This window comes from Guillardia theta, assembly GCF_000315625.1.
Source record: "Guillardia theta CCMP2712 unplaced genomic scaffold GUITHscaffold_27, whole genome shotgun sequence".
Classification (NCBI taxonomy): domain Eukaryota; class Cryptophyceae; order Pyrenomonadales; family Geminigeraceae; genus Guillardia; species Guillardia theta.
The window spans coordinates 553,013-576,644 of NW_005434647.1; the positions used below are offsets into that span (position 1 = coordinate 553,013).

Here is a 23,632-nt window from a genome sequence, read left to right on the forward strand (position 1 = left end):
TCCTGGTGCTGACCCTCATGCTCGACGAAGCAGAAGAGGAGCGGGCAGGGCTGCTGCTCGGCTGCTCCCACCGAGTCATCGCGAATGATCGTCGGCTGAACGTCCTGCACGACCCTTTAAGGGAAGAGGATGCGGCACAAAATCGCTAGATGCGGGGAGAGAGTGACGGGCTGAACTGAGGAGGCAAGCATGAAGGATGGAAGGAATGGATGGAGGGAGGGAGGGATGGAGGGAGGGAGGGAGGGAGTATAGAAGAGTAGGAGGGGTCTGAGAGACTCAGCAGGAGAACCAAGAGGAAAGCAGAATGAAGAGAAATGGAGGAGGAAAACGCCGCGAGTTCCGCGGGCATGTCACCTTTCTGGACGTCATAGCGCTTGTGGAGCGAGCAACGAAGGCAACGACCTGGAGGAGGAGGAGGAGGAGGAGCGTCAGGGCAGGAGCAGGGAAGCAGCAGTGGGACCTCTTCAAGGCTGATCACTCCACTAGAGGAGGAGAAAGTCTCGACTCTTTCCTGCAGCGCAGCAGGAGCATGCACAGTCATGCAGGGATATTGCCTGCGAGTAGGTTATCGCAGCTCCTCATGGATCTAAGTCACCTCGAGGGGAGGGCGCCTGCTTGTCCCTGCATGAGCAACACGGCGCACGGGTATCGATGGTTGAACATTTTAGAGACCTGCAAGTCCATGTCAACAACGCCAGGTCAGCGACGAAAGGGAGGAAGGGTGAGCGTGGGGCAACCGAGCATGTCATGGCGAGCACACAATGGTCAGAGATGAAGTTTCGACCTGCTCAAACAGGACGGGCACTGAGTTCGTGTCGACGTACAGCACGATGTGAGGAAAATGAGGCTTGAGGAGCTTCATCTCCTACCCGCTGATATCAGATCCCAACAAGTCCGAGACAATCCCTCCATCACCTTCAAGTCTCTTTCCCATTCCAACCATCTCCACATCTCCTGCTGGCAGCGCTGCGTGCTCGGTCCCCACATGGCGGCCACTCCTCCAGCCCCCCCGAATGCTCTACAGCACTCGTCACGCACACGCACCGAACAGCTGCTCCCCTCCTGCCATCCCATTCTCTCCCGCCCCTGACTAATTTCTTGTCTCCTTCATTCTCCTTTCCTTTTCCTTTCACTCCCTCCCTCTCTCCTCACCTCTCCTCCTCACCTCTCAGGCTCCTTCCTCACTTCCTCCATGCGCGGTTGAAATGTTTCCTCCCTTGCCATCTCGCCATGCACGGCTAGCGACCCCGACGGAGCCTCTTGAAACGCTGAGGGAGATGGAGAGGTCACGGAGGGAGAAGCTGCTGTTGTTGCTGTTGCTGTTGCTGCTGTAGAAGGCTTTGATGACACGTTTCCTGCAAGCACATCAGTGAATGGGCAGGGTCGTCGTTATCAAGAGACCGAGGAGAAGGACGAGGCGGCTGGTCCCCTGGATCCAAGGCGGGACGCCTTCGTTGGAGTCGAAGAAGTCGTTTGCAAGCTCCCGCTGGCAGGTCTCAGCCTTGGCTCTGTCCTGGTTCGCTAGACCCTCAAGGAGGGAGGATAGCTTCGTCATGATGGACTCCCTCAGCGCCCCTGCTGTGACGCTGCTCTCCAACATCCGCAGCTTCTTCTCAGTGTCCTGCATCTGGCGCGCAGGAAGCTTGTGGCAGAGGGGGAAGGCAACCTCCTCCAACGCTCGCTTGATCGATGAGCTGTCGGCACTCACCGTCATGTGCCGTTGCTCAGTGCTCGAGTTTGCGCTGCTAGTTCGCCCTGAGCTCCCTGGAGAGCTCAAGGGGGGAGCAGGAGCAGATTGGATGGGCTGCTGAACAATCTGCTGCTTCTGGCTCGGCGGCAGAGAGGACGGGGGTTGCGCCATTGGCGTCTGCTGGTAACCTGCAGGAATCCCTGGGCTCAGAGGAAGCGACGAGTATGAGGGGGGGAGGGAAGGGGGCGGTGCGGGCTTGAATGGCGCCTGCTGTGACAAACTTGGCGGGACACCAGGAGGAGGTTGAGGAGCAGGAGAGGACGAAAACCCTGGCAGGTACAAGTCAAAGGCCAAGAGCTCGTTCTCATGAACTCACCGCTGGGGAGGCCTCCCTGGCGCGCGTTTGGAAGTACTTGCGGGGACGACGCGTGAGGACCTCGGACCACTTGAGCAGTGGGAGGCGGAGGACCGGGAGGAGGCACTTGATCGGTAAGATTCAGCTCGGTAACATGAGATCTCAACGGTTCATCACCTGGATGAACCATCCGTTGCTGCTGCTGCTGCTGCTGCTCTTCCTGCAACCCATGGGTCAGGCATCAGTTGTCTTACGGCTCAAAACTATTCGACACGTCCAAGCCTCACAGTACCCGCAACTTGGCAAGGATTTGCACTTACCGCTCCTCCTCCTCCTCCCCCTCCTCCCCCTCCTGCCGCCGGTGCTGGCTCCATGTCACGAAATTGCACGTGTTTTCAGTCAACTGCTGATGATCGGACTGTACTGATCGAAAGGTCCGAGGCACCGGATGATCTCAGTGATCGGACGGTGCCGCGCGGTGCCGGCCGGGCCCGGGCTTGAGTCCTTACCGTACGCCGGGTACGGTACGGTACTGACCGTCGGACTTCTTTTCTCAAAGTTAAAACGGCGGAATTCCCCGGGGGCCGGGCCAGCCGCCGATAGCGGCGGACTCCGGCGGGCGGCCGGGCCACGGCCGCCGGTGATGGGTTACGGTCAGGGTTCAAACGGTTCAATCATGGCATGAACTTCGGGATGTCAGGCTCACTGGCACAGTTGACGCAGTTGAACTTCGAAGGATATCAAAATTGAGCAACGTCATGGTATTACGGTATCACTGGACGGTGACCGTACGCATCCGATGATCACTGTTACCACTGGGCCATGCCAGACTCCGAGGCTCGGACGGACTACCGTGGGCGGCGGCCCTCAGGCTTGCGGCCGGCCGGCCCCGGCCCGGCGGACACTGACCGCGGCATCACCGTCACGGAATCAACTTCATGATTACCCTCACTACCAAGATCATCATGTGCAGCTGGACTCAGTACAGCTCTCGTCAAGATGACTTTTCATTGAATATCTCAGGTTTCAAATAAACAATAACGTGCCAGTGCTTCTGACCGACCCGGCAAAATGGTCGAGCTCTACCGTACTCCGAGAACGAATTTCGAGTACGAAATTCTACGCGAGTAGGCTTTCCACTCAATTGTCAACGTCAACGGCGTCCGACGAGTGCTTGAAGCGGTCAAACATGTCACGGTCGTCGATCTCGTTCATGATCCTGGCCTGTTCAGGTGACACCAGCCAGGACAGGTCAAAGCTCTGATCATCTTCTTCGACTGCATCCACTGCCCCAAGAGTCTTCAAGTCCTGCAACCAAGGGTCAGAAGAGCACTAGACTTGCTTCACAAGGCTTCAGTCACCTTAGCATCAGGTATCTTTGGAGTGTCGCTCTGTTGACTTGAGATTCCCAGCAGCCTTTCCAGCGGATCGCAGTGATCCATGACGTTGGCTCTTGACTGCTGGAAGCCTCCCAGCAAGCGCCAGTCGATCTCCGACTCCTCGATCATTGGAAACTGATCAGCAGCAACAGGCCTCTGCGCTACTGGTTGCGGCAAAGGGCGAGCAGGAATGCTCGGCTTTTCGATCTTCAAGCCTGAAGCGCGGGCTGAGAGGTGGGTTGGTATTGGCTTGATGATAGATGGCCCAGCAAGTGGGCTGGCAACGGAAGATGGTTGCTGAGAAGGAATAGCAGGTGTATCGGCCGGAACGTCTTTGTCATTCTTCTTCGGAGGAGCAAGCCCTTGCTTCCTCAGGATGATCTTGTTGCCTTTGAAAGGCCACTTCTCAATCCCGAGTTGTCGACAAACTTTCTTGATCACGGTTGCACAGATGCCCTGCCACTTCATCAGGACATGAATCTACTCTCGTCACAGAAAGCTCACCAGCTTCTTACAAACTTGTTGCTGCGGCATGTTGAAATGACTCTCTAGCACCTGTCTCGTGATGACTATGGGTGGCCGATTGCTTCCTAACTTGTCCTGTCCTGCCTTCCTCCTGGGGAAGATCGTGACATCATCGCAGTTGGGCAGCAGCCTCGTCCTCTTTCTTGATTTCTTCGACGCAGTCGAGGATGAAGATGATGACGCTGAGTTTGGAGAGCTGGTCTGTGACATGCTGAAGTCTGTGCTCATGCTTTCCACAAGCGATCGATGCAGACTTGGATCAGGGCGAGGATAAGAAGCTTCAGGCAACAGGGTGTTCCTCCAAAGATTGTGATATCGCATTTGATTTCCAATCATCATGTGCGGCTCCTGTCTTCCCAGCATTCACAAAATTCCCACAAAATTGATTTAGCTTGAGACCGAAAAGACACTGCCACGCTGCAACAACAGTCAATGAAATTGTCTAGATCTTGAATGGACTTCGAATTCAATTTGCTGGGCATCTCACAAAGACATCTTCACATAGGAAAGCAGCTACGAAAAAACGAACGGGACGTTTGCAACACAACAGGACTGACAATCAATCATCATCAATGACGCAGTTCAAAGTTAAGAGTACAGGTGAGTAACAATGAAATTTGTGATGGTGAAAGATGTGCGGGAAAGACCAATGCACAGTGAAGGTTTGATGTTCAATTCTGTCGAGTGGACGGAGCGCTGAAGACAAAAACTTTGTGCAACACAACACCTAGGACGCAAAGGGCAAAGGACATAGCTTGGTGAAGGGAGGGGCGGGGGAGGGGGGATGAGGAGAGAAAACTGCAGTGATACAGCAGTGTCCTGCAAAGAAGCAGAGAGGGTGATGGAAGCAGAGAAGCGTTGAAGCAGGAGCAACACAACGCTTCTCAGCCGCAACATAGGCATGGAGGGTATGAGTTGGTCTGCAGGGGGGCTAGAGTGACCTTGAGAAAGCCTGTCGGGAGGCGTCAGAAATGAGAGAGAGAAAGGAATAATGGAGGGTAGGGTGATAAAATAACAGGGTAGGGAAAACGTTTTTTCCTCAGTACCGGTTATTTCTAAGGACTAATCAATGGTATAGTAGGGGTGTTCAAGCGGCAACCCTTTTTTGGAAATGGTGGGTGGTTGAAATGAGTGGGTAGGGGTATCAGGAAATCTCCATCTGATCTGGTACAATCTCGACTCTATAAGTAATTTAAGATGCTATCTCGTTACATATACAAACATATGTAAATGGAATAATGTGAAATCGTAACGATTCAATTCCCTTCGATTGATCGCGCGAGCATTAAATTTGTACTTATAAACATGGGGGCAAAATGAAGGACCACCCCACCCTCAGTGGTCCTGAGGAGTTCTGCCTGTGGGTTGACAGTCAGCACGATACCACCCCGTTCAATAACACCCACAACTCTCCTCATTGACCCCTTTGAAAGAAGTAATTCGTACCCCACCCACCAAAGTACCCCTCCAAGTTAACCCACCCCACCTGCACCAGCCCCAATCCCAATCGCCCCCCTCCATCTGCCGACCCTTGAGTGTCGGTATTTTGGCCCCTTTCTTGGAAAAGTAGTTTTTAATTCACTCCTACGTACCCTTCAGGTTTGTAGATGCTCGAATTTGTGGTACAAATATTTGCTCAAACTTATTTCTTTAGAAAGGATTATGCCTTAGAAGTATTGTATCAATCTTGATTGGCTTCCTACGTTTCAATTGAAATAAAAATTATACTGGTACCATCTTAAAAAAGCATGTACTACCTGCCTCGCTTTGACCCTACCTAACATCGCCCCCCAACTGTTCCCAGGAAAGTACCCCTCCAATAGAATAATACATGGTATTGGTGACTCATATCTAGAAATCCTGGTTTGGCCCCCCTCCTCGTACTAATCTCGTTAGATCTCCCGACCCTAGGAAAAATCATACTTTTATCGTCCCACCCCTGTCATCCATAACCCCAGATTTTCATAGATTCAGGGGTCATCAAGTATGGTACACCGAAGCGTCCCATTTTCTATTACAGTGCCGGGGGTCCCAGTACGTCCCGTTGATGACAACAGGCGACCCCCTAAGTTTTAAGACTTTGTAACGGTTTCCGGATTCCGATCAACTGCCATCCAGTGCCCCGTCCCCATTTGCCCCTGATCCTTACCAACATCCCTGCCAACATCCCCTTGCAGATCCCCATTCTGGTCACCCTGTCCCCCAGCCTGTCTCCACCACGATCCTGCCAGGAACCCCATCCTTGTCTCCTTGCCTGCCCATACCCCAGCCACAGCCCGCCCGCGAGCCAGGTCGCGGCCTACAACATCCGCATGTTACGACGAGGATCTTCAACCAGCTATTAGCAGATATTCTTTTGTTTTCTGATTTTGTTTGTTGAAAGTGAAACAAGGCTACTATTCTAACTGTCTTCATGTTACGTGACATCACCCCAATACAAACTAAAGGAAAGGAATTTAGAACCCGAATGAGTCTCATCACTGAAGCAGCCTCGGAGTCAAGGAGACCCTATTGAGCATGTGTGCTGGTGATTTCGTCAACCCACGCTGCCACTCTGGGTTAGTTCAGTGAAGAAGAGGAGAATTTGAGAGCTCTTGTAATGCTTGACACGAAGCCTTCGAGAATAAGATACTTCACAAGCACAGGAACAATGAGGAGTTTCTTTTACTAGAACACAAGCAGGGCAGACGCTAGGATATGAAGCGCTTTGCCTGCCACGAACACTTTATGCCTACGGCATGAGCCTGCATTTGGTGTTCACAGATGTATTTCTTGACTCAAATAATGAGTCATGATGGGATGGTCGGAACTTGTATCAGTGATGCCACTTGACAGTGAGCCTGCGGCCGCTTGAAAGCCTTGATTCGGACTCCCGGACCGTACGGTAGTGACGAGCCTCGGAGAGCAGACGGCAGGATGCCAGGCACGGTTGTTTCTCGCTGCTGTCTTTTCTCTTCTTGCCGTCATAGTCCCAGTGATGGCCTGTGCGACTGCTTTACTCAAGGTTAAATAAAAAATCAGTACTACGGTACGAGGACAATCAGGAGAGTAGAGGAGGCTTGACCCTGACCCTGACGCAAGCTTCCACTTGTAGAGTCAAGCCTCCTCTACTCTGAGAGTCTCAGCCTGATTGTCCGGGAGTCCCGGCGTACTGATTTTTAACTAAACTTTGAGTCAAGGCGAGTACTACTACATGATCGGATTCTTCTTTCTTTCTTTTTTTTGGTCCCCCGGTGCCTCATCCGGCGAGTCGGTTGGATCCGATGACGGCCGCCCGGCTCCGGAATCACTCAAACTGGCTTGAAACCATTGAGAGTCGGGGGCTTTGACCCTCACCTTGCAACTTCTCCCGTCAGCCCCCCCGCCACGTAACCAGTAAAGATGACGGCCGCTTGTCACCCGGAGTCGAACTGCCTCATGATAACACTCTATTTCCCCGTCAGCGGGAGAAAGACATGAGCGAGAAACGCAACGGTTGAGGATGGGGGCACAACTGCAGGAGCATAAGTGATGATATCTTTTTAGGGGGCAAGATGTACCTCCAAGTAGAGGTAGGGGTAGTAACATAGGAAAGGAAGGGGGTGGGTGGTTATTCACTTTACTCGAGGCGCCAGCGGCAGTCACTCCTTTCTCCCCCGCTCCTCCTCCCCAACTTACCCCCTTCCAGCCGCTCTTCTCTTTACACCCGCCCCCTCCTTCTCCTTCTCCATCTCCTCCATCGCTCTTACTCCCCTACCTGCACACTTCTCTTCCTGCTCTTTGCACCTCTGTTGTATTTCCCGTCTTCACCGTCCCTTCTTACATCCCGCATTTGCCACCCTCTACCACGTGCTCTTCGAGTGTACTTCCCCGTCTCCCAACAACCATGAGCATCCTGACAACAGCTTCGCCTCCTGCAGACTCAGATTGGCTCTCTCTCTTCCTCCGGGACATCGACACGGCCTTTCCCCCTTCAGCTCAGGATCTTCTTTTCCTCATGGACCCTAACGCAGATCCTTTCTTCACCGATCCCGACTCCCTTCCGTCACCTAGGCAGCACGACATCTCAGACGAAACCAGCAGCTTGCTCTCTCTGCCCCCGTCGCCAAGTCAGCTCCAGTTTGCCTCCCCTTCCCCTCAGCCAACGTCCCAGCAAGTCACTGGTGTCCGGTCGCCAAGCAAGGACTCAGACTCAGAGCAGGGCATCCTAAGAAGAGTCTGGAGCAGCGAGGAGCAAGCGAAGTTCATCGAACTTCTGTCCAGGTACTGCCCAGCAGACTCTAGGCCGGTCCATGCCGGGGGGGTGTTGTTTGGTGGGCTTGGACCAGGGGTTGCCAAACGGATCGCACAGGCTCTTGGAACGCGGTCGCCGGCGCAGGTTCGGTCGCATGCGCAGAAGCACTTCCAGTCGATGAGCAGGAGGATGGCGAGAGAGCCGGGAGCAAGGCTCCTTCACATCTGAAGTGGAGGTACCTGTGAAGAGAAGGGAGGGACCATGAGTGTAGATAACAGGGAGTTAAGAAGCGTCAAGATAAAATCAGATAGTCCTTCCTCGTCAGCAGTTGCGTGTCTTAGGTAATAAAGCCACTTGTTTTCCATGCATGCTCAAAACTTTGTACACCCTCCTCCTGCTCCCCCTCGTCTTCTATGGCTTAGAGTTGGTGGGCGGCAGGAGGAGGCGTTAGTAGTCATGGCGGCAGCGATTGGAAACATCAGCATGCGATATGAACATGATGGTTCAGCATGCGATATGAACATGATGGTTCAGCATGCGATATGAACATGATGGTTCAGCATGCGATATGAACATGATGGTTCAGCATGCGATATGAACATGATAGTATGGAGACGTGAGATAATTGCTTCCTTGTTGGCATACACGAGCGTGCAATTGACCAAAATCTGATTAAAAAATTGAGTCATGGGGGAGGGGGGTGGGAAGGGTCGCATCTCCATGGCCATGGCTGCGGCTCTGCTGCTCATGGGCTCGTGCGATGGCAGCATGGCGCATGCTGCTCGTCGGCCGACGGGCTTCCTCCTTATGCCATGGCATCGTCAGGGATGGAAGGTGCAAGCTATGAGACGGACCGTCTGCTGCTCCTCCATCAGACCTGCCGTGCCCCTATGCGATTGGCTCGAGACCAACGGCGCGAATGGCATCGGCGACCTGGTAACCATCGCCAGGACGTCGGACGGGCAGCTCGGCATGTTCGCTCTGCAAGAGCTCCACAAGGATCAGCGCGTGCTCTCCCTGCCCGCTAGCATCTGCTTCTCCGAGGAACGTGAGCTGGAGGAGGAGGAGGAGGAGGAGATGACTGGAGCTCTCGGAGCTCTAAGCGACTTGTACGGCTTCAGCGAGGAGTCTCCTGTCGGAGAGCCAAGTATCGTCCTGCAGCTCTTGCGGGAGTTGAGCAAAGGTCAGCAGTCCCGCTGGTTTGGGTACTTGCAAGCTCTTCCAGCACAGGACAGGTTGGATGCCCTGTGGCTGGATGAGGGTGTTTGCTTGCTCGACGATCAGTGCGACTTGTTGAGGCAGAGCTGTAAGATATCAAGAGCAGTCGATCGAGAGTTCAAGCACCTTGACGAAGCGATCTTCGCACATGACGTGTCAAGGTACCCTAGGGGAACATACAACCTGCAGACTTACAGGCAAAGCTGCGTCTGATCTCATTGCTTGTCAAGGCTGACATGTTCTGTTCTCTTGCACGTGAAGATGGGCCAAGAGTTTGGTGCTCTCTCGAGCATACGCTGTGGATGAGTTTGGCGGCCTCATGATGCTTCTGCCTGGTGACCTCTAAAGTTCCCCTCCTCCATTCGTCCTCCCTCCTTCCTCCCTCCTTCCTCCCTCCTTCCTCCCTTCATCCTTCCTTCATTCTCTCCTCCCTCCCATGTTCCCCGACACCTTCTCCGACTTGTCCTGTCTTCGTCTCCCGCTCGTCAGTGTACCAGCGTTGACTTGTAGCTCGTCACCAGGGATTGACTTTGCGAATCACAACCCGCACGTAAGCAGCGTGAGGGCTGGTGGGGCTGTTGAAGTCTCGCAGGTTTCGTACAACGTGAGAGGTGAAGATGATCTCGATGATGCGGGGAGAGTTTCCTTGTTCGTTGACCGAGCATACCAGAAGGGCGAGCAAGTGCATGCCATTCATCTGCATCTCCTCTCTTTCTCCGCTTGACGATTACCATGTCTCCAAGGTGTGGAGCAGTTACGGCAACCTTGACGACGAGCAACTTGCGCTCATGTTCGGTTTCACGTGTGCGGCAGACGGAGGAGGAGGAGAGGAGAAGAGAGGAGTGAACGTGGATTTCTCAGCCCTTGTGGATGTGAGTACGTGGAATCAGTCCCTCCCTCCTTGCCTCCCTTCCTCTACCCCCCCCCCCTCTCCCTGCTTCCCCCCCAACCTGGTACAGAGAAAGGGGGGGAGGGGGGGATGACAGACAGACAGAGACAGAGACAGAGACAGAGGAGGGGGGGAAGGGGGGGGAAGAGCCCTTTCACCCTGATCCTGATATTCTCCTCGTTGCATCCTTTCCGAATGATCTCCGAAATGTCGTACGCTGACCTTCTCCCCAGACTTTTCCAGGGCCTGAAAGATCAGAAATTCTCAATCGTCTGAGAGCTGCGAACCTCAATGGAAGGAGCATATTAAGATTGAGCACAAAAGTCATCCGGGTGAGAAGAATGGGTTTCCGACTCCCCTCTCATTCTTGTGATCCTTCTTTCCTTCAACCCTCACGTACTCCTACTCCTCTTGCTCCCCCTGCCCCTCCTGCCCCTCCTTGTTCTGCTCCTCCATCATCTGCCTAAAGGCTCTTTCTCTCATTTCAGCATCACTGTTCTTTGTCATCACTGATCCTCCCCTTCAGCGCATACAGGATATTCCCCCGCACATCTTCCTCCTTCATCCTCTCGGCAAGTTCGCTCCTCGTCTCCTCCTGCCATGACCCTGAGCAGGAGCAGACGAGAACGACCAACAGCGGGCGTGTTTGAATAGCCTGACTCGTTTCCTTGAGGTCTTCTCCTCTCTCTTTCTGCTCTCGTCGTGACCGATCCGCAGGAGGAGCAGGAGAGGGTGCGCGCGAATCTGCGGCAGGCAGGGGAGAGGGAGGAGACGAGGAGCAAGCTGCTGGAACAAGTGCTGGAGCAGAGGCTGGCGGAGACAGAGAAGCTGGTTGAACATTTACATGGGCTGATAGCAGATGACATGAAACGATGATGATGAAAATGATGATGATGATGATATGAGGAGGAGGAGGAGGAGGAGGAGGAGGAGGAATGTAACTGTCTCCTCTGCTCCTTTGTCACTCTTTCTTCTCCTTGAAGTCAGCAGGCGTGAAGCCGCTGTGACGATCCTGTAGAAGCAAGTCAGAGCCCAGCACAAGAGTCAAGATGCCCCAGCACCTCTGGCGGCACAAACTCGAGATCTGACAACCGAAATGTCAATGGGACGAGCACGACCAGAGTCTTGAGGGAGAAGAACGTGAAGGGAGTAGAGAAATACGTAGAGGATGAGGGGCAGGGGCATCACAAGGAGGGACGACAAAATTGTTAGAGGTGGAGGAAGTGGAAGAGGAAGGGGGGGGGGGGGGGTGGTTGGGACGAGGAGGAGGAGGAGGAGGAGGAAGGTACTCACGGAGGATGTCGAACACGTCCTTCTCTCGGGTGCATTTAAAGGGGAGGGAGAAATTCTCCTCCTCCTCCCCTCCGCGGGTGACTCGGTAGATGCCATGGTCAGAGAGGGAGAGGCCCTTCTTCTTGGCTAGGAGGCGCATGGAGCGGTTGAAGTGGTCGGATCCCGTCATGTGCAGTAGGGCAAAAGGGACCTGCGGAAGAAGGGTGAGCGAGAGAGGAGAGAGCAAGGAAGGAGAGGGGAGGAGTAGAGAGGAGAGAAAGGTAGAGGAGGAGGTAGGAGGAAGGCAGCTAGCAGAGTGAAAGGAAAAGGAAGGCGCTGAGAAACGAGCAGGAGCAGCGAACAGCACAGACAGGACAGGAGTGAGCAGGGAGGAGGAGAGAACCTGGTCTATGGGGTACGATTTGACGTCAAACCGTCTCCACCTCCCCTCCGTCCCCTTCCTCCGCAGGATACCCATCCAGTTGCAGCATCCGTCGTGGTTCGCGCTCCTCGAGGGGAGGGAGAGCGTCTTCACGTCGAACTCGCTCTGAAGCTCCTCCATCAGCTTCTCCACGACCTCAACGCCGCACCCTCCGTCCTTGCGCGTGAGCAGACAGTCGATGTCTCCACTCTCCTGCTTCCCCCTCCTGTAGCTCCCGCACGCGATCACCTCCACCGTCGCTCCCCCCACTCGCTGTGCATGCTGGCGGATCGCCTGCTCCAGCGCCGCCACCTCCCTCCTTGGCATCTTCGTGTTGATGTCCTCGTTGTGCTCTACCCCGATCCTCACGTGGGTCGGCAGGTGCACCTGCCTCGCCCCCTCCCCGACCGTTGTCTTCCCCTTCAGCTCCTCCACGCTGCGGATCCCGGCAGCGATGAGCCGACGGGCTAACGTGTCCCCGACCCCCCACACGTTTTTCAGCTCCTGGAGGATCTTGAGGTTCGGGTTGCTTTTCATGGTCTCCAACTTGGCTATCCTCCCCGTGTCGAAGAGCTCCTGGATCTTCTCTCCTATCCTGCTCCCTATCGCTGCCTTCCCTGCCAGCTCCGCCCTCCAGTTCTCGCTCGTCAGCTCGACCTCTACCTTGGAAATTGCTGCGATCGCCTTGCGGTAAGCCATCTCCCTCCACTTTTCTCCCTTCGCCGCGTACGTCTCCTCCATCTCCTTCAGTGCCATCGTCAGCTCCTTGTTCCGTATCGTCCCATCCTCCATCGCCTCCTTGTGAGAAAGCTCCACTCCCTTCCCCCTGCTCCTCCCGCACAGGTACGACTGACGGTAGAGGTCCTGCCGGTCCGGCGGCAACAAGCTTGATGCATCCTCCTGCAGGACCAGTCAGTCCATGAGCCTAAGGCGGAAACCGACAGGGCAACGCATCTTCTCACTTGCTCCTCCTCCTTCCCCTTCCCCTCCTGCTTGTACTCGTTCATCTACTCTCCACCCTCATTCTCTTCCATCCCCTCTCTTGTCACCTCCTGCTCTTCGTCTTCCCCGTCGGAGGGGACCAGTGCTCGTTGGATCACTGTCTCGAAGCGGTCAGAGCGTTCGTTGGAAATTGCTATCCCCGCGTGCTCTCTCTCTATCTTGTTGGCAGCCTGCTTGCTCATGCTCTCTCGCTCACACCTGCTCTTGTGCCCAAACTCTGTCTCGCATCTCCGCAGCTTGCAAGGACGGAGAGCAGTCGTCACTTTTACGTCGCTGGGAGGGGAGGGGAGGGAAACGGGAGAGTCTTGATCTCCGCGCTCCCTTCCTCTCCTCGCTGGTTTCCAGAGAGTCATGACTTGCTGAGGGTGCGGGCTGGCTGCCTCTCGCGGTCTCTCCTTCTCCTTCCAGGTGTGCTCTTCATCATGCAGCAGCCTTCCTTGTACGATGCATTCGTCGATCCAGCTGAATCGCTTGCAGTGGGAGGAGAAGGAGTGCAGAGGCGCCTCAAGGTGTTGTTGAGCTTGAGAAAGGCTCGTCTCGTCATGGATGATGACAAACGTGTCATCCTCCTGTAAGAACTCGAGCAGGGTGTTCTTCTTGCGCTGGATGGCGCTCCTTTCATAGACTGTCCCCCCCTGCTCCTCAACCTTGTGTTTCGTTTCTACGCATTCACGGCAATCGCAGAAGCCTTCTTGATGGATCACAACCATGTTGCAGAACTGGAACACGTCCTGTGCTTCTCTTGCTTCGCATGCCTGCACTCCTTCCTTTCCTTCAGGCTCGTTCCCTTCAGATGCCTTCCACTTGCTTGTTTGGAGTCTCGATTTTTGACGGAAGAACATGTCTATGCAAGCTTGTTGGGCTGACATGAAGCTTGAAGACGATGAAGTTCTTCTATCCTCGCGTCTCTCTCCTTCCTCCTCCTCCTCCGCCGCCGCCGTCTCCGCTAACTCCAAACATGGCAACGGTCTCCACGAACCTAGGGTCACTGTGCTGCCCTTTTCATTCGGGTAGAAAAGCTAATTCAAAGTTTCTGTCTTTTATGAAATCGATCAAAAGTAAGCGAGGTGAGCTTGCTTTCTCTGATGCAAACTCACCGGGCCCGGGGCCCACGCGGCGGCCCCGGCGGGCCTCGAGCGGACATGAGGGGGGTGAGGCAAGCTCAGAAGGGCATGTAGAGACACATGTAGAGGCGCTGAGATACTTGGAGTCGGACCGGAGCTGCTGGAACAGGCAGATGTAAATGGTCAGACCTGTGCGCCGCTTGGGCAAGCGCTGCGAAAAGGGGCCGGGGCATTTTGAGGTCACGGTGCTCAAGTATCTCGTGGAAGTTGGGAGAAAGGATCTCCTGGTGCAGAAGGACGAGGATGGATCTACATGCGTCCATGCTGCAAGCTCGGGAGGGTATGTGGATGTGCTACGATACCTGGTTGAGCAAGAGGGTCCAGAGCTACTTGGATGTAGGCAAATCATTCGACGGGTCGACCGGCGCTCATGTGGCAAGTTCAGAAGGCCATATGGAGGTGCTAAGGTACCTCGGAGAAGTTGGGGGGCGCGAGTTGCTGGCGCAGGCGGACGAGGCAGGAAGGACATGCGCGCACTACGCCAGCAAGGGAGAGCATGTTGAGGTTCTCAAGTACCTCGAGGAAGTATGTGGACTCGAAATCCCTGATTGATGTTTGTATGACGCTCGAATGATTTCTCGCAGCACTGAAACTATCTTGATGTTCAGATAGATGACTCGGACAGTTTCAGTAAAATCGACCGCAAACTGCTTCCACAAATCGCCTTCGACTTGGTCCTTGCTAGATGATTTTGACTGAGTCAGTGATAATGTTCTTACTCGGCCGCAGGGGGGACCGCCCGATCGGTCCCCGCCCCCCCCCGAGTGATCGAGCCGTCCCAGAGACAGCAGCTCGATCAAAGTCGGACTGTGAGGCCGTCGAACATGAAGTGGAAAGGGGTGACTGAAGTTACCATGATCCAATTTGAGTATGTAGTTGATCAGTAAATTACATCATTAAGGTGAGCTTTCTTTCCATTCCTAAAGCTCAGGCAGAGACGACGGAAAATTGTAAGATATCATTTCAGTCGTCTGAAAGCATCTGAGACATGCGAGGAAGCGTGACAAGTGAGAGTGTGATGGAAGGTTTGCGATCATTTTCTTTATTCACAAGCAACACACAGCTATCTAAATTATCTTCACACTAAAAACATCTTCTCGTCCATCTTGTCGAGCGCGGCTCGCACAGGAGCGAGTCCTTCCTCCTCGAGCACATTCACCAGCATGTCCCTAGCGGACTGCTTTCTGGTGGACTCGAACAGCTCTTGCTGCAGCTCACCGGAGAGCACGAACTTGAGCATGGCAGGAGAGAAGCCGCTCAGCATCGTGATGCCGGGAGCGTCAGGAGGAGCATGGAAACCATTGCATGCATCCTTGACGTTCCAGAAGATGATCTGAGGGAGATCGAGGGGCTTCCCATACAGCTTCTCTCCTGCCTGAGCGAACAACTTGGTCAGGTTCTCGTAGAGAGTGCTCGGTTCGGCATCGCTCGCACTGTTGAACTGCATGTCCGAGATGATGAGGAGGTTCGGCACGTCCTCCGAGCTCAGCTTCTTCTCCTCAACGAGGGACAGCACGAGCTCCATGGCCTTGTAGATGTCGGTGCTGCAGCCCCAGTCCGACTCCCTCACGTGCTGCACCTTGTCCACAAAGTCCCGGCAGTCCCCGAGAAGCCTCCATGAGGGCTCGGACGAGAAGGAGAGGACGCGGTCCTTGTAGGCCGGGTGCGACAGCTCGGAGCACAGGATCCCAAGGGCGATCGACACGAACATGGGCACACCGCTCATGGACCCGGAAACATCGCACATGGCGATGGTCTTGCCGAGGTCGACAGGCCTCGATGAGCCGGAGGCGATCGCCTTGTCTTGCAGGGCATCTTGGACGATCGAGAGCACCTGCGAGACTTTACCGGTGCTCTCGTTCGCCTCCTTGGCCGCAAGAGCGTCCTCAAGGTCCTGCGCGTTCTTTCGCAGCTCCTCCTTTCTCTTTGCTATCATCTCCTCCACCCCCTCTCTGACCTTGGCCCACAGGCACTGGTACAGCTCGCGGCTGGCCTCGGAGATGCCTCCCCTCTTATCGCTCTCTTCCCAGACCTCCTTCACAAGGTCGTGCGGGAACAGCTGCTTCCCTTGCAGCTTCTTTGAGCGCATAGCGTCCAGGAAAGCTTCCCGGCATGCGAGCCTCGCAGCATCCTTGGAGCGCTCCTGGGGAGGATTTCCGCGCTCGTTGAGGAAGGCTTTGCTGTAGCGCTTCACAGCCAGCGAGGGCACCTTGTTGAAATCGATGCTGTCCCACTCATGGGCGCACATCTTTGTCTCGCAGACATTGAGCGCTCTTCGCAGCTCGGCAAGAAGCTTGCGGTACTTGCCCTTAGCATACCGTGCTGCTTTTTCTGGCTGCTTGGTACCGCTCAAGATGTCTTTGTACATCTTTTCGCAGATGCAGCGCACAGCGTGCAGCTGACGGTCAAAGGCATGGCCTTCAGAAGGAGCATACTTTGCGCAGAGAGAAAGTTTCGGCTCTCGCGCCTCCTTCTTTGCAAGGACCAACTCCTCATGGTCTGCTTGCAATTGGTCTGCGAACAGGGACCAAACCTTGCCCGCCAGTCTTTCATAACCGATCTGCTTGCTTGCTGCTTTGCAACGCTCAAGCAGAAACAGCAGATCTTTCCAGTAGCCAAAGGAAGGCACAAGCTCAAGAAGCTCGACAACAACGTCTGGAAACTTCTCGTGGAGGATCCTCATCATGGCGAGAAACAGGGCTCTTTCACCCTTTCCTCCCCGGCACCACCGAGTCTGAAAGGTCAAGACGAAGAGGGATTTGATCGCCTCTACATCCTTGGCCTCCTTTGACTCTGACACCGCTTGCTCAATCAGCGAGCGAATGCCTTCCTCCGGAAACCCCCGCACCAGGCCCCCCAGCAACTGCAGAAGAGGATCCCCATAGGACAGGGACTCCATCTCCCAATGCCCATTCTCTCCTCGGGAGAGAGGATAACTGGGAAAGGTTGCGGCTGATGCCATGGCAGGTACAGGGATCGAAGGAAGACTGGGTTTGCTTGGTAGGAGGAGGGGAGGGGAACGGCTGTGGCAACGGGAGGAGGGGGAGGAAGAGATTACTGGATGGGACGGGAGGGAACCTTTTGATAATCAGGTTCCCTACCCTACCCCTAATACCCTCCAGTACCCTTACCCCCTTAATTCCCATTAAGTACCCCCTGTTATCTCACCACCTCAACACCAATTTAACCAGGAATTTTTTCTTACCACCCCTTTTCGTGACAACCGACTATGAACATACCAGTAGTAGGGGTACTCCAAGTTTAGGCGGTCTGCAGCAGAGAAGGAAGGGGTTCAGCGACAGTAGAAAGTAGGGGTGTACGTTGAAAAGGTGATACAGTCACAGGGGTGGGGTGGAGCTGAGCTCGGGTGGTTCAGGTAAGTTTGTGGGAATCAAGACCAGTGATGTTGGCAGACCAGAACTTCAGACTTGTGACAGCCTGTCCTCGAGTCCAGCTGGCAGCTCAGCTGAAGGCCTCATGGCACCGTGACCAGGTGACCGTGCCTGACTGTCAGTGACTCCGGGCGGCCGGCCCGGGAGGGGACGGGCCCCGGCCCGCGGGCATGATCCGGTCCGGCGGCGATGCCATGATGCACGAGTGCCCCGGCCCGGCTCCGAGTCAGTGCTAGTGTGTGTGTATCATAGTAGGTAGTTGCGTGATTCACTGCTCTCGTCTGCAGCAGGAGAAGCTCTAGTTGCCTCCGGCGAATCGCCCGCCAGCCTTCTGCCCGTTGATGGCGAGGAGGTCGACGTCGAAGACAAGCTAGAGTTGCGATCAGAGTGAGGAGGGAGTGGAGGGAGGGAAAGAGATGGTTGAGGGAGGGCGGGAGGCCCCGGAGGAAGGGCAGGAGATAGATAAGAGGGATGGGAGGAGGGGAAGAAGAGGAGGAGAAGGGAGGAGGAGAAGAGAGCATTACCTCAGCGTTGGGGGGGATGGGGCCCTGGCCAGTGGCGCCGTAACCGTACTCAGGGGAGATAACGAGCTGAGACTTCTCGCCGAGGGACATCTGAGGCCGGAGGTGAGGGGAGGGAGAGACAAAAGACGAGCGGGGAGAGGGAGGAGGAGGAGGAGAACGAACAACAGGGGGAGGGGAGGGAGATCAAGGAAGGAAGGGTTGAGATGACAGGGAGAGGAGGAGGTTGACCTGAAGGACTCCCTCATCCCACCCACGGATAACCTGAAAGAGCGAGCACAAGAGTCAGGCGTTCGGGAGGAAAAAGATGGAAGCAGAGGAGAGGAAGAAATTAGAGAGGCGAAGAAAGCGAGGGAGGAGGAGCGGAGCACGGCAGGAGAATCTTTTCACCTGTCCGGTTCCCACTTGGAAGGTGAAGGGGGGACCGCGCTTGATGCTGGAATCGAACACCTGCTGGGGTTCAGCTAGGAATGGTGGGGCCTTCCTCCTTACCTGCTTGGTGGCCCTCAACTTGCCGACGTAGTGGACGGTGCAGACATCGCCGGGCTGGAGGAGGAGGTGAGAAAGAGAAGAGGAGGAGCAAGGAGGACAGAGGACGAACTGGTACGAGGATAGGAGGAGGTGCAGACTGAGGGGAGACACAGAGGGAGAGGGGAAATATTAGAGGAGCAGGGATGCAGGGAACATGTGGAGATGAAGGAGGGAGGAAGCAGCAAAGGAGGCGTGAACAACACGAAGAGGATAGGAGGAGGAAGGGAGAACACCTGAGGGTAGTTGATACCGTCACCGCGGCGAATCTGAGTGACCTTGACGCCGCTGCCAGCGCAGTAAGGAAAGAGCAGAGCAGGAGAGAGGGAGGAGGAAGGGGGAGGTTGTCATGGTCAGAGAAAGCGCAAAGGAGGGAAGGAAGGCAGCGTTACGCACGAGACAGGAGCAGCAGCACGTGGCTGAGCGGCAGGTTTGGGGGGAGCCCTGGAGGGCACTGCGGACTTTCCGCCAGCAAGAGAATATCCCTACAGAGCATGCAAGAGTCAGGTACAAGCCGAAAATATGCTGTGCCAGTAGAGGATGAAGGAGGAGGGAGAACGAGAACACGACAGGTGGTAGAAGGAACGAGAAGAGGGAGGGGGGGGGGGGGAGCGAATGAGCAACGGGTAAGTAATGGAGGGGAGGAGAGAAGAGGAGAGGAAGCAATGATTGACCTTGATCTCGTCACGCTGGGACTTCATCATGAGCTGACGAAGCTCCTTTTCGTCCACCTCAACCTGACAGGAGCTCTCACTTGAGGTTTGTGATAGGAGAAAGCCGATAACGAGGAAACTTGACAAGGATCATGGAAAGCAACATCCCAGAAGGGCAAGGAGCAGGAAGTAAAGAGGAGGAGGAGCAGGACGAGGACGAGGACGAGCAGGAGGAGGAGAAGGAGGAGCAGGAGGAGGAGTTACTTCGTTGCTGGTGGCCTTGGCTGCTGGCTTGGCAGCAGGAGCGCTAGGAGCGCCAAACCCTCCAAATCCTCCAAAGAGGCCTGAAAATCAACTAAGGATCAGGACAGAGACAAGGAGGGTGGGGAGGAGGAAGTGCAGGAGGAGGAGGAGCGAAGAAAGGGCTGAGAGCGCGGAAGAGGCAGCGAAGTAGAGGCAGGAGACCTCCAAAGGGGTTGGCAGGCGCTGCTTTCTTGGCGGCCTGCTCGGCTTCGATCCTGTCACACTGTAAGCCAATAAGCGCGCATGGTCACTTCCAGTCCTCCACCTCGCTGCCTCTGCTGCTGCTGCCTCGGCGGCGGCGGCGGCGGCGGCGGCCTCAGCCTCGAGCCTTCTGGCCTCAGCCTGCATGACAGTGAGGAAGAGAGATGGGTGGAGCCAAAGCGGGCGCAGAAGGAGGAAGAGAGGAGGAAAAGGAGGAAGGAGGGATAAAGATCAGAACCTCAAAATCTTGCTGCTGAACATTCTTGGCGGGAGCTCCAAATCCACCGAAGAGACCAGCGAAGGGGCTACGCGCACTCCCGTCATGCATGCTCGTCATCACAACTCTCTCTCACTTGGCAGGAGCAGCAGGAGCCGCTCGTGGTGGAGCTGCAGCCTTGGGAGGGGAAGGAGGGGCAGGAGGGGCAGCGGCAGCCTTAGGAACAGCAGCCCTTGGCACAGCACGAGGGGCAGCCTGACCGGCGATTAGAACGCAAAATCCTTGCACTTTGTGATCTTGCCTTGGGTACAGGGGCAGGAGGAGGAGTAGGAGGAGGCGCTACGTCTTCAGCCTCGAAGACCTAGAGGGCATCCAGTCATAACAAGCTCCTCCTCCACGTTGGCTGTCACCTCCTGTTTTGGCGCCTGCTGCGCTCCTCCGAACCTGCAAGTTGTCGTCAGCCCAACGCGTCTACTGCTGCTGGTCCCACAGGTTGCCGAAGGCGGCGAAGGGGTTGGCGGGGGCGGCGGGGGCGGCAGGTTTGGCCTTGGGGGGCCTTAGGATAAAGTCAGACGAGATGAGAGGGTAGGAAAGGAGAGGAGAGGGGGAGGAGAGGAGAGGGGCAGGAGAGGGGCAGGAGAATGAAACGATGGAGAAGAGATGGAAATAGAGGCGGAGGAGACGATTCGGCTCACATCTTTCCAGCAGCGCGCAGAAGCTCCTCGTACTCCTCCTGACTGATCTCCTCATACTGCTGCATCTTCAAGGAGCAAACAGGCTTGGGGCTGGCCTGGACAGCAGGAGGAGGGTCATCGAATATGCTCATCAGCATCAAATTCTGACCCTCGAGAACGACGGAAGTGCATTCTGACGAACAGCCAGAGAGTTTGTGGGGGCATTTACATACGCCGACGCCGCGGGGATGGCGCAAAGGACTGCGGACGAAAACAACTGCAGGGTGTTCAGCTCAAACCTACCACAGATCGTTTCTAGTGTGAAGAACAGAAAGGTGTTGGTAAGATAGGTGCAAGCTGACCAGCAGGGATTTCATCCTCATTTCACACGAGGAGGAAAGGGAGTGTACAACGGATTCAAGGAAATTTGGGAAAGAGAGCAGGAGAACTGAGGAAAAGACACAACATGCTTTCGTCAATACAATTATTGTCCTTTTGGTGCATTGCGATCTCTTCCTCCTCCCTCCCCCCCTCCTCCTCTTCCTCTTCTTACCGCTACTTTCGCCATTAGAAAGGCGTCACGCTCAAAGCGGCCACCCCACCCCACCCTCATACTGAACAGACACCACCCTCTCTCTCGTTTTTCGATCTCCACCTACAATTAGGACCAACTGCACACTGACTACCCTGAATTGCTTTACACCACCCCTTAATTCACTACATATTACCCCACCCTATGTTATCTCACCAGCTCCAGGTGTTGCCTGCACCCCTTGGTCTCCAGCCCCCACCTACCCTTTCTCACCCCCTACCCCAGCAATAAATTACAACTGCCTCCTTACGACTACCCCCTTTTGGAATTGAGGACCCTTGAAACTACCCCACCCTTCTGTAAACTTCACCCCCTGACCCACTACCCCCCTGTTTAGCCCTCAACAGCTCGCCTCCTTTATATGACTCACCCCACCCCAAGGTCCACCCCAGTCTCCTCATGAGAGCTACGCCGCCGCCCTGGCCCGGGCCGCCGGTCGGCCGGGCCCTCTCACTGCAGCCCCGGGGCCGGCCTCTTGAGTGAGGCCGGTGGTCCGGGGGCCTGATCAGACCGTGCGGTCAAATTTTTGACTTTGGTCAAAACAGAGGTCAAATTTGACCCCAGTCAGTGTTCAAACTGCTTGTTTGTACGGGGGCACGTGCATTCAGTACTGTTTAAATTACTTTTAAGAATATAATATTTTGAAGAACGTGATCAACCCCCATTTAAGTGTCACCACCCCTGGATCCTAAAATCCTGAGGGGATGGTACTCCTTCAATATGTGAGACACCCCCTCATGAGTATAAATTGGATGGGAAAATTTTTATAAGATGTGTGGTAGGGTAACTACCCCTACCCTGATATCTGTTGAGTACCCCCACCCTTGTCTTGAGTCCCTCTAAAGAATAGAATCCAAGAGAAGCAACAGGGCAAGTAAGTAGAAAGGAGAGGCGAAGCGAGGAGAGAGAATGCAGAGGATCCGACGAGAGCAGAGCAGAGCAGAGCAGAGCAGAGCAGAGCAGAGCAGAGCAGAGCAGAGCAGAGCAGAGCAGAGCAGAGCAGAGCAGAGCAGAGCAGAGCAGAGGACACCAGGAGAGCAGAGGAGAGGAATTGAGAAGCAAAAGGAGAGGACGAACGAAGAAGAGGATAATTGATCCGGAGGTTGGATCTCTTGAATGGTTGTTGCCCAATACAATCAAGTTTAGGATCAGGAAGAGACTAGAGGGGTATTGCGGTATTTGAGTGCACGAAATGATTTTATCTGCGCTACATATTTCCGAATGTTTCCGAGACTGGCGAGTTTAGAATACTGCTGCATTTCAAGTTCATGGAACGATCTAATACGTTGCTCAGTCGTTGCGTATCAACACCTCGAGTTTTCTTCATATCCATCATGGGCAAGGTACTAATCGTGTTGTTCTTCCTTGTGTATCATGACCCAGTGTTCCAGGAAGACTTCGGCAACATCTACGTGGAAAACTCACCGCAGGCATACGTACAGCGGCTCGTCCCTGTTGATTACGGGCATTACCATGACCGGTACTGTGAAATGATCAACGAGGAGCTTGAGAAGTTCGCTCCCAAGGACAGAGGAATGTCCGCAGTCGAGCTCGGGTCCTCTTACGGCAACACAACCCTTGCCTACAAGTTCGGGCTGAACTGGGAGAAGGCGGTGGAATCTTGGATGCACGACGATCAGCCTCTGAAAAAGAAGTGGGACTTCAACGTTGTTGCTGTGGACATCTCGGAGCAAGCTCTCTGTACCTCCCTGCTCGCGCCTGTTCTGTCGTGCTCACATGTGCGCAGCGTACGGGAGTCGCCGCGGCATCTTCGACTCCAGCATCGTCCACGATTTCTCCAACCCCCCGTCGCACGAGCTCGCCATGGCGATTGAGAACGCTGACTTCATGACGAGCATAATGACGCTCTTCTACATCCCGACGGAGAGATGGCTGGAGGCCTGCTACAAGTTCATCGCGAACAGTGAGTTTCGCCCCCCTCATCGTCACCGCCTCTCCCTTTTCTTGCGAGAGACAGAGAGCAAGAGAGAGAAAGGGAGCGAGGGAGCAGGGGGAGGGAGAGGGGGAGGTGCGGGCGTGAGGGGCTGTGTGGTGACGTCGGGGGGTCCGGGAGCCTGGTTGAAGGAGATCACCTATGACGTCGCTGCTGCAGGAAGCAAGCCGAAGCTGCTGGTCTATAATGTCATGATGGCGTTTGACAACCGAAACCTGACGCCTGAGCTGCTGTTTGCTGGAGTCAAGGTGAAAGCCCTGTCATTGCTCTTGCTGCTCTTGCTCGCTGTTGTTGCTCTGCTGTGTTGTTTCTATTCCTTCTCTTTCTCCCCTTCATCCTTCTCCTCATTCTTCTCATCCTTAGTTTCTTCCTCCTCCTCCTCCTTGTCGTCGTCAGTTTGTTCCTCCTCCACCACCACCACCACCACCTCCTCCTCCTCCTCCTCCTCCTCTGCTCATGCCTTTTCCTCATGTTGCTTCTTTTTAGGGCTGGACCTGCCGCTCGAGCTT

General features: G+C 54.9%; 8 protein-coding genes across 8 annotated transcripts; 3 read left to right on the plus strand and 5 right to left on the minus strand.

Moving 5' to 3' along the window:
- Nucleotides 1-3,719: 3,719 nt before the first annotated feature.
- GUITHDRAFT_152184 (hypothetical protein) lies at nt 3,720-4,368 on the minus strand (the record flags this gene model as incomplete). Its single annotated transcript, XM_005834106.1, has 2 exons — nt 3,929-4,368; nt 3,720-3,880 (listed from the first exon to the last, which is right to left on the minus strand). Coding segments are annotated over exons 1-2 (545 nt in total), but the record flags the coding sequence as incomplete, so codon positions are not given.
- A 3,446-nt stretch (nt 4,369-7,814) lies between these two features.
- Nucleotides 7,815-8,390, plus strand: GUITHDRAFT_107096 (hypothetical protein; the record flags this gene model as incomplete). Its single annotated transcript, XM_005834107.1, has 1 exon — nt 7,815-8,390. The coding sequence occupies one exon, from the start codon at nt 7,815-7,817 to the stop codon at nt 8,388-8,390; it is 576 nt and encodes a 191-aa protein (XP_005834164.1).
- A 459-nt stretch (nt 8,391-8,849) lies between these two features.
- On the plus strand, nt 8,850-11,145 carry GUITHDRAFT_137775 (hypothetical protein; the record flags this gene model as incomplete). Its single annotated transcript, XM_005834108.1, has 6 exons — nt 8,850-9,541; nt 9,642-9,715; nt 9,902-9,984; nt 10,124-10,252; nt 10,503-10,601; nt 10,987-11,145. 6 exons carry the CDS (start codon nt 8,850-8,852, stop codon nt 11,143-11,145), a joined length of 1,236 nt encoding a protein of 411 aa, XP_005834165.1.
- Nucleotides 11,146-11,545: 400 nt separating this feature from the next.
- Nucleotides 11,546-12,559, minus strand: GUITHDRAFT_52423 (hypothetical protein; the record flags this gene model as incomplete). Its single annotated transcript, XM_005834109.1, has 2 exons — nt 11,546-11,752; nt 11,945-12,559. Coding segments are annotated over 2 exons (822 nt in total), but the record flags the coding sequence as incomplete, so codon positions are not given.
- Nucleotides 12,560-14,331: 1,772 nt separating this feature from the next.
- GUITHDRAFT_107099 (hypothetical protein) lies at nt 14,332-14,640 on the plus strand (the record flags this gene model as incomplete). Its single annotated transcript, XM_005834110.1, has 1 exon — nt 14,332-14,640. One exon carries the CDS (start codon nt 14,332-14,334, stop codon nt 14,638-14,640), a length of 309 nt encoding a protein of 102 aa, XP_005834167.1.
- A 477-nt stretch (nt 14,641-15,117) lies between these two features.
- On the minus strand, nt 15,118-16,075 carry GUITHDRAFT_94088 (hypothetical protein). The gene has a single exon (XM_005834111.1). The coding sequence runs from the start codon at nt 16,022-16,024 to the stop codon at nt 15,167-15,169; it is 858 nt and encodes a 285-aa protein (XP_005834168.1). The 5' UTR covers nt 16,025-16,075; the 3' UTR covers nt 15,118-15,166.
- Nucleotides 16,076-16,249: 174 nt separating this feature from the next.
- Nucleotides 16,250-16,987, minus strand: GUITHDRAFT_69929 (hypothetical protein; the record flags this gene model as incomplete). The annotated part of the gene is made up of 1 exon (XM_005834112.1): nt 16,250-16,987. A coding segment is annotated over one exon (738 nt), but the record flags the coding sequence as incomplete, so codon positions are not given.
- A 747-nt stretch (nt 16,988-17,734) lies between these two features.
- On the minus strand, nt 17,735-19,456 carry GUITHDRAFT_86490 (FKBP-type peptidyl-prolyl cis-trans isomerase). Its single transcript, XM_005834113.1, has 9 exons — nt 19,447-19,456; nt 19,204-19,266; nt 18,926-19,014; nt 18,766-18,817; nt 18,494-18,547; nt 18,392-18,451; nt 18,233-18,265; nt 18,005-18,094; nt 17,735-17,850 (listed from the first exon to the last, which is right to left on the minus strand). The coding sequence occupies exons 2-9, from the start codon at nt 19,231-19,233 to the stop codon at nt 17,779-17,781; spliced, it is 480 nt and encodes a 159-aa protein (XP_005834170.1). The 5' UTR covers nt 19,234-19,266; nt 19,447-19,456; the 3' UTR covers nt 17,735-17,778.
- Nucleotides 19,457-23,632: the final 4,176 nt, after the last annotated feature.

Bases quoted from the DNA above. Each gene is read 5' to 3' on its own strand.
- GUITHDRAFT_86490 (XM_005834113.1), bottom strand. From the start codon at position 19,233: ATGATGAAGTCCCAGCGTGACGAGATCAAG. The intron at 19,015-19,203 runs GTCAATCATTGC...CATGCTCTGTAG, and splicing joins CCCAGCGTGACGAGATCAAG to GGATATTCTCTTGCTGGCGG. The intron at 18,548-18,765 runs GTGTTCTCCCTT...CTCCTCCTCCAG, and splicing joins ACGGTATCAACTACCCTCAG to CCCGGCGATGTCTGCACCGT.
- GUITHDRAFT_94088 (XM_005834111.1), bottom strand. From the start codon at position 16,024: ATGATAGCAAAGAGAAAGGAGGAGCTGCGAAAGAACGCGCAGGACCTT.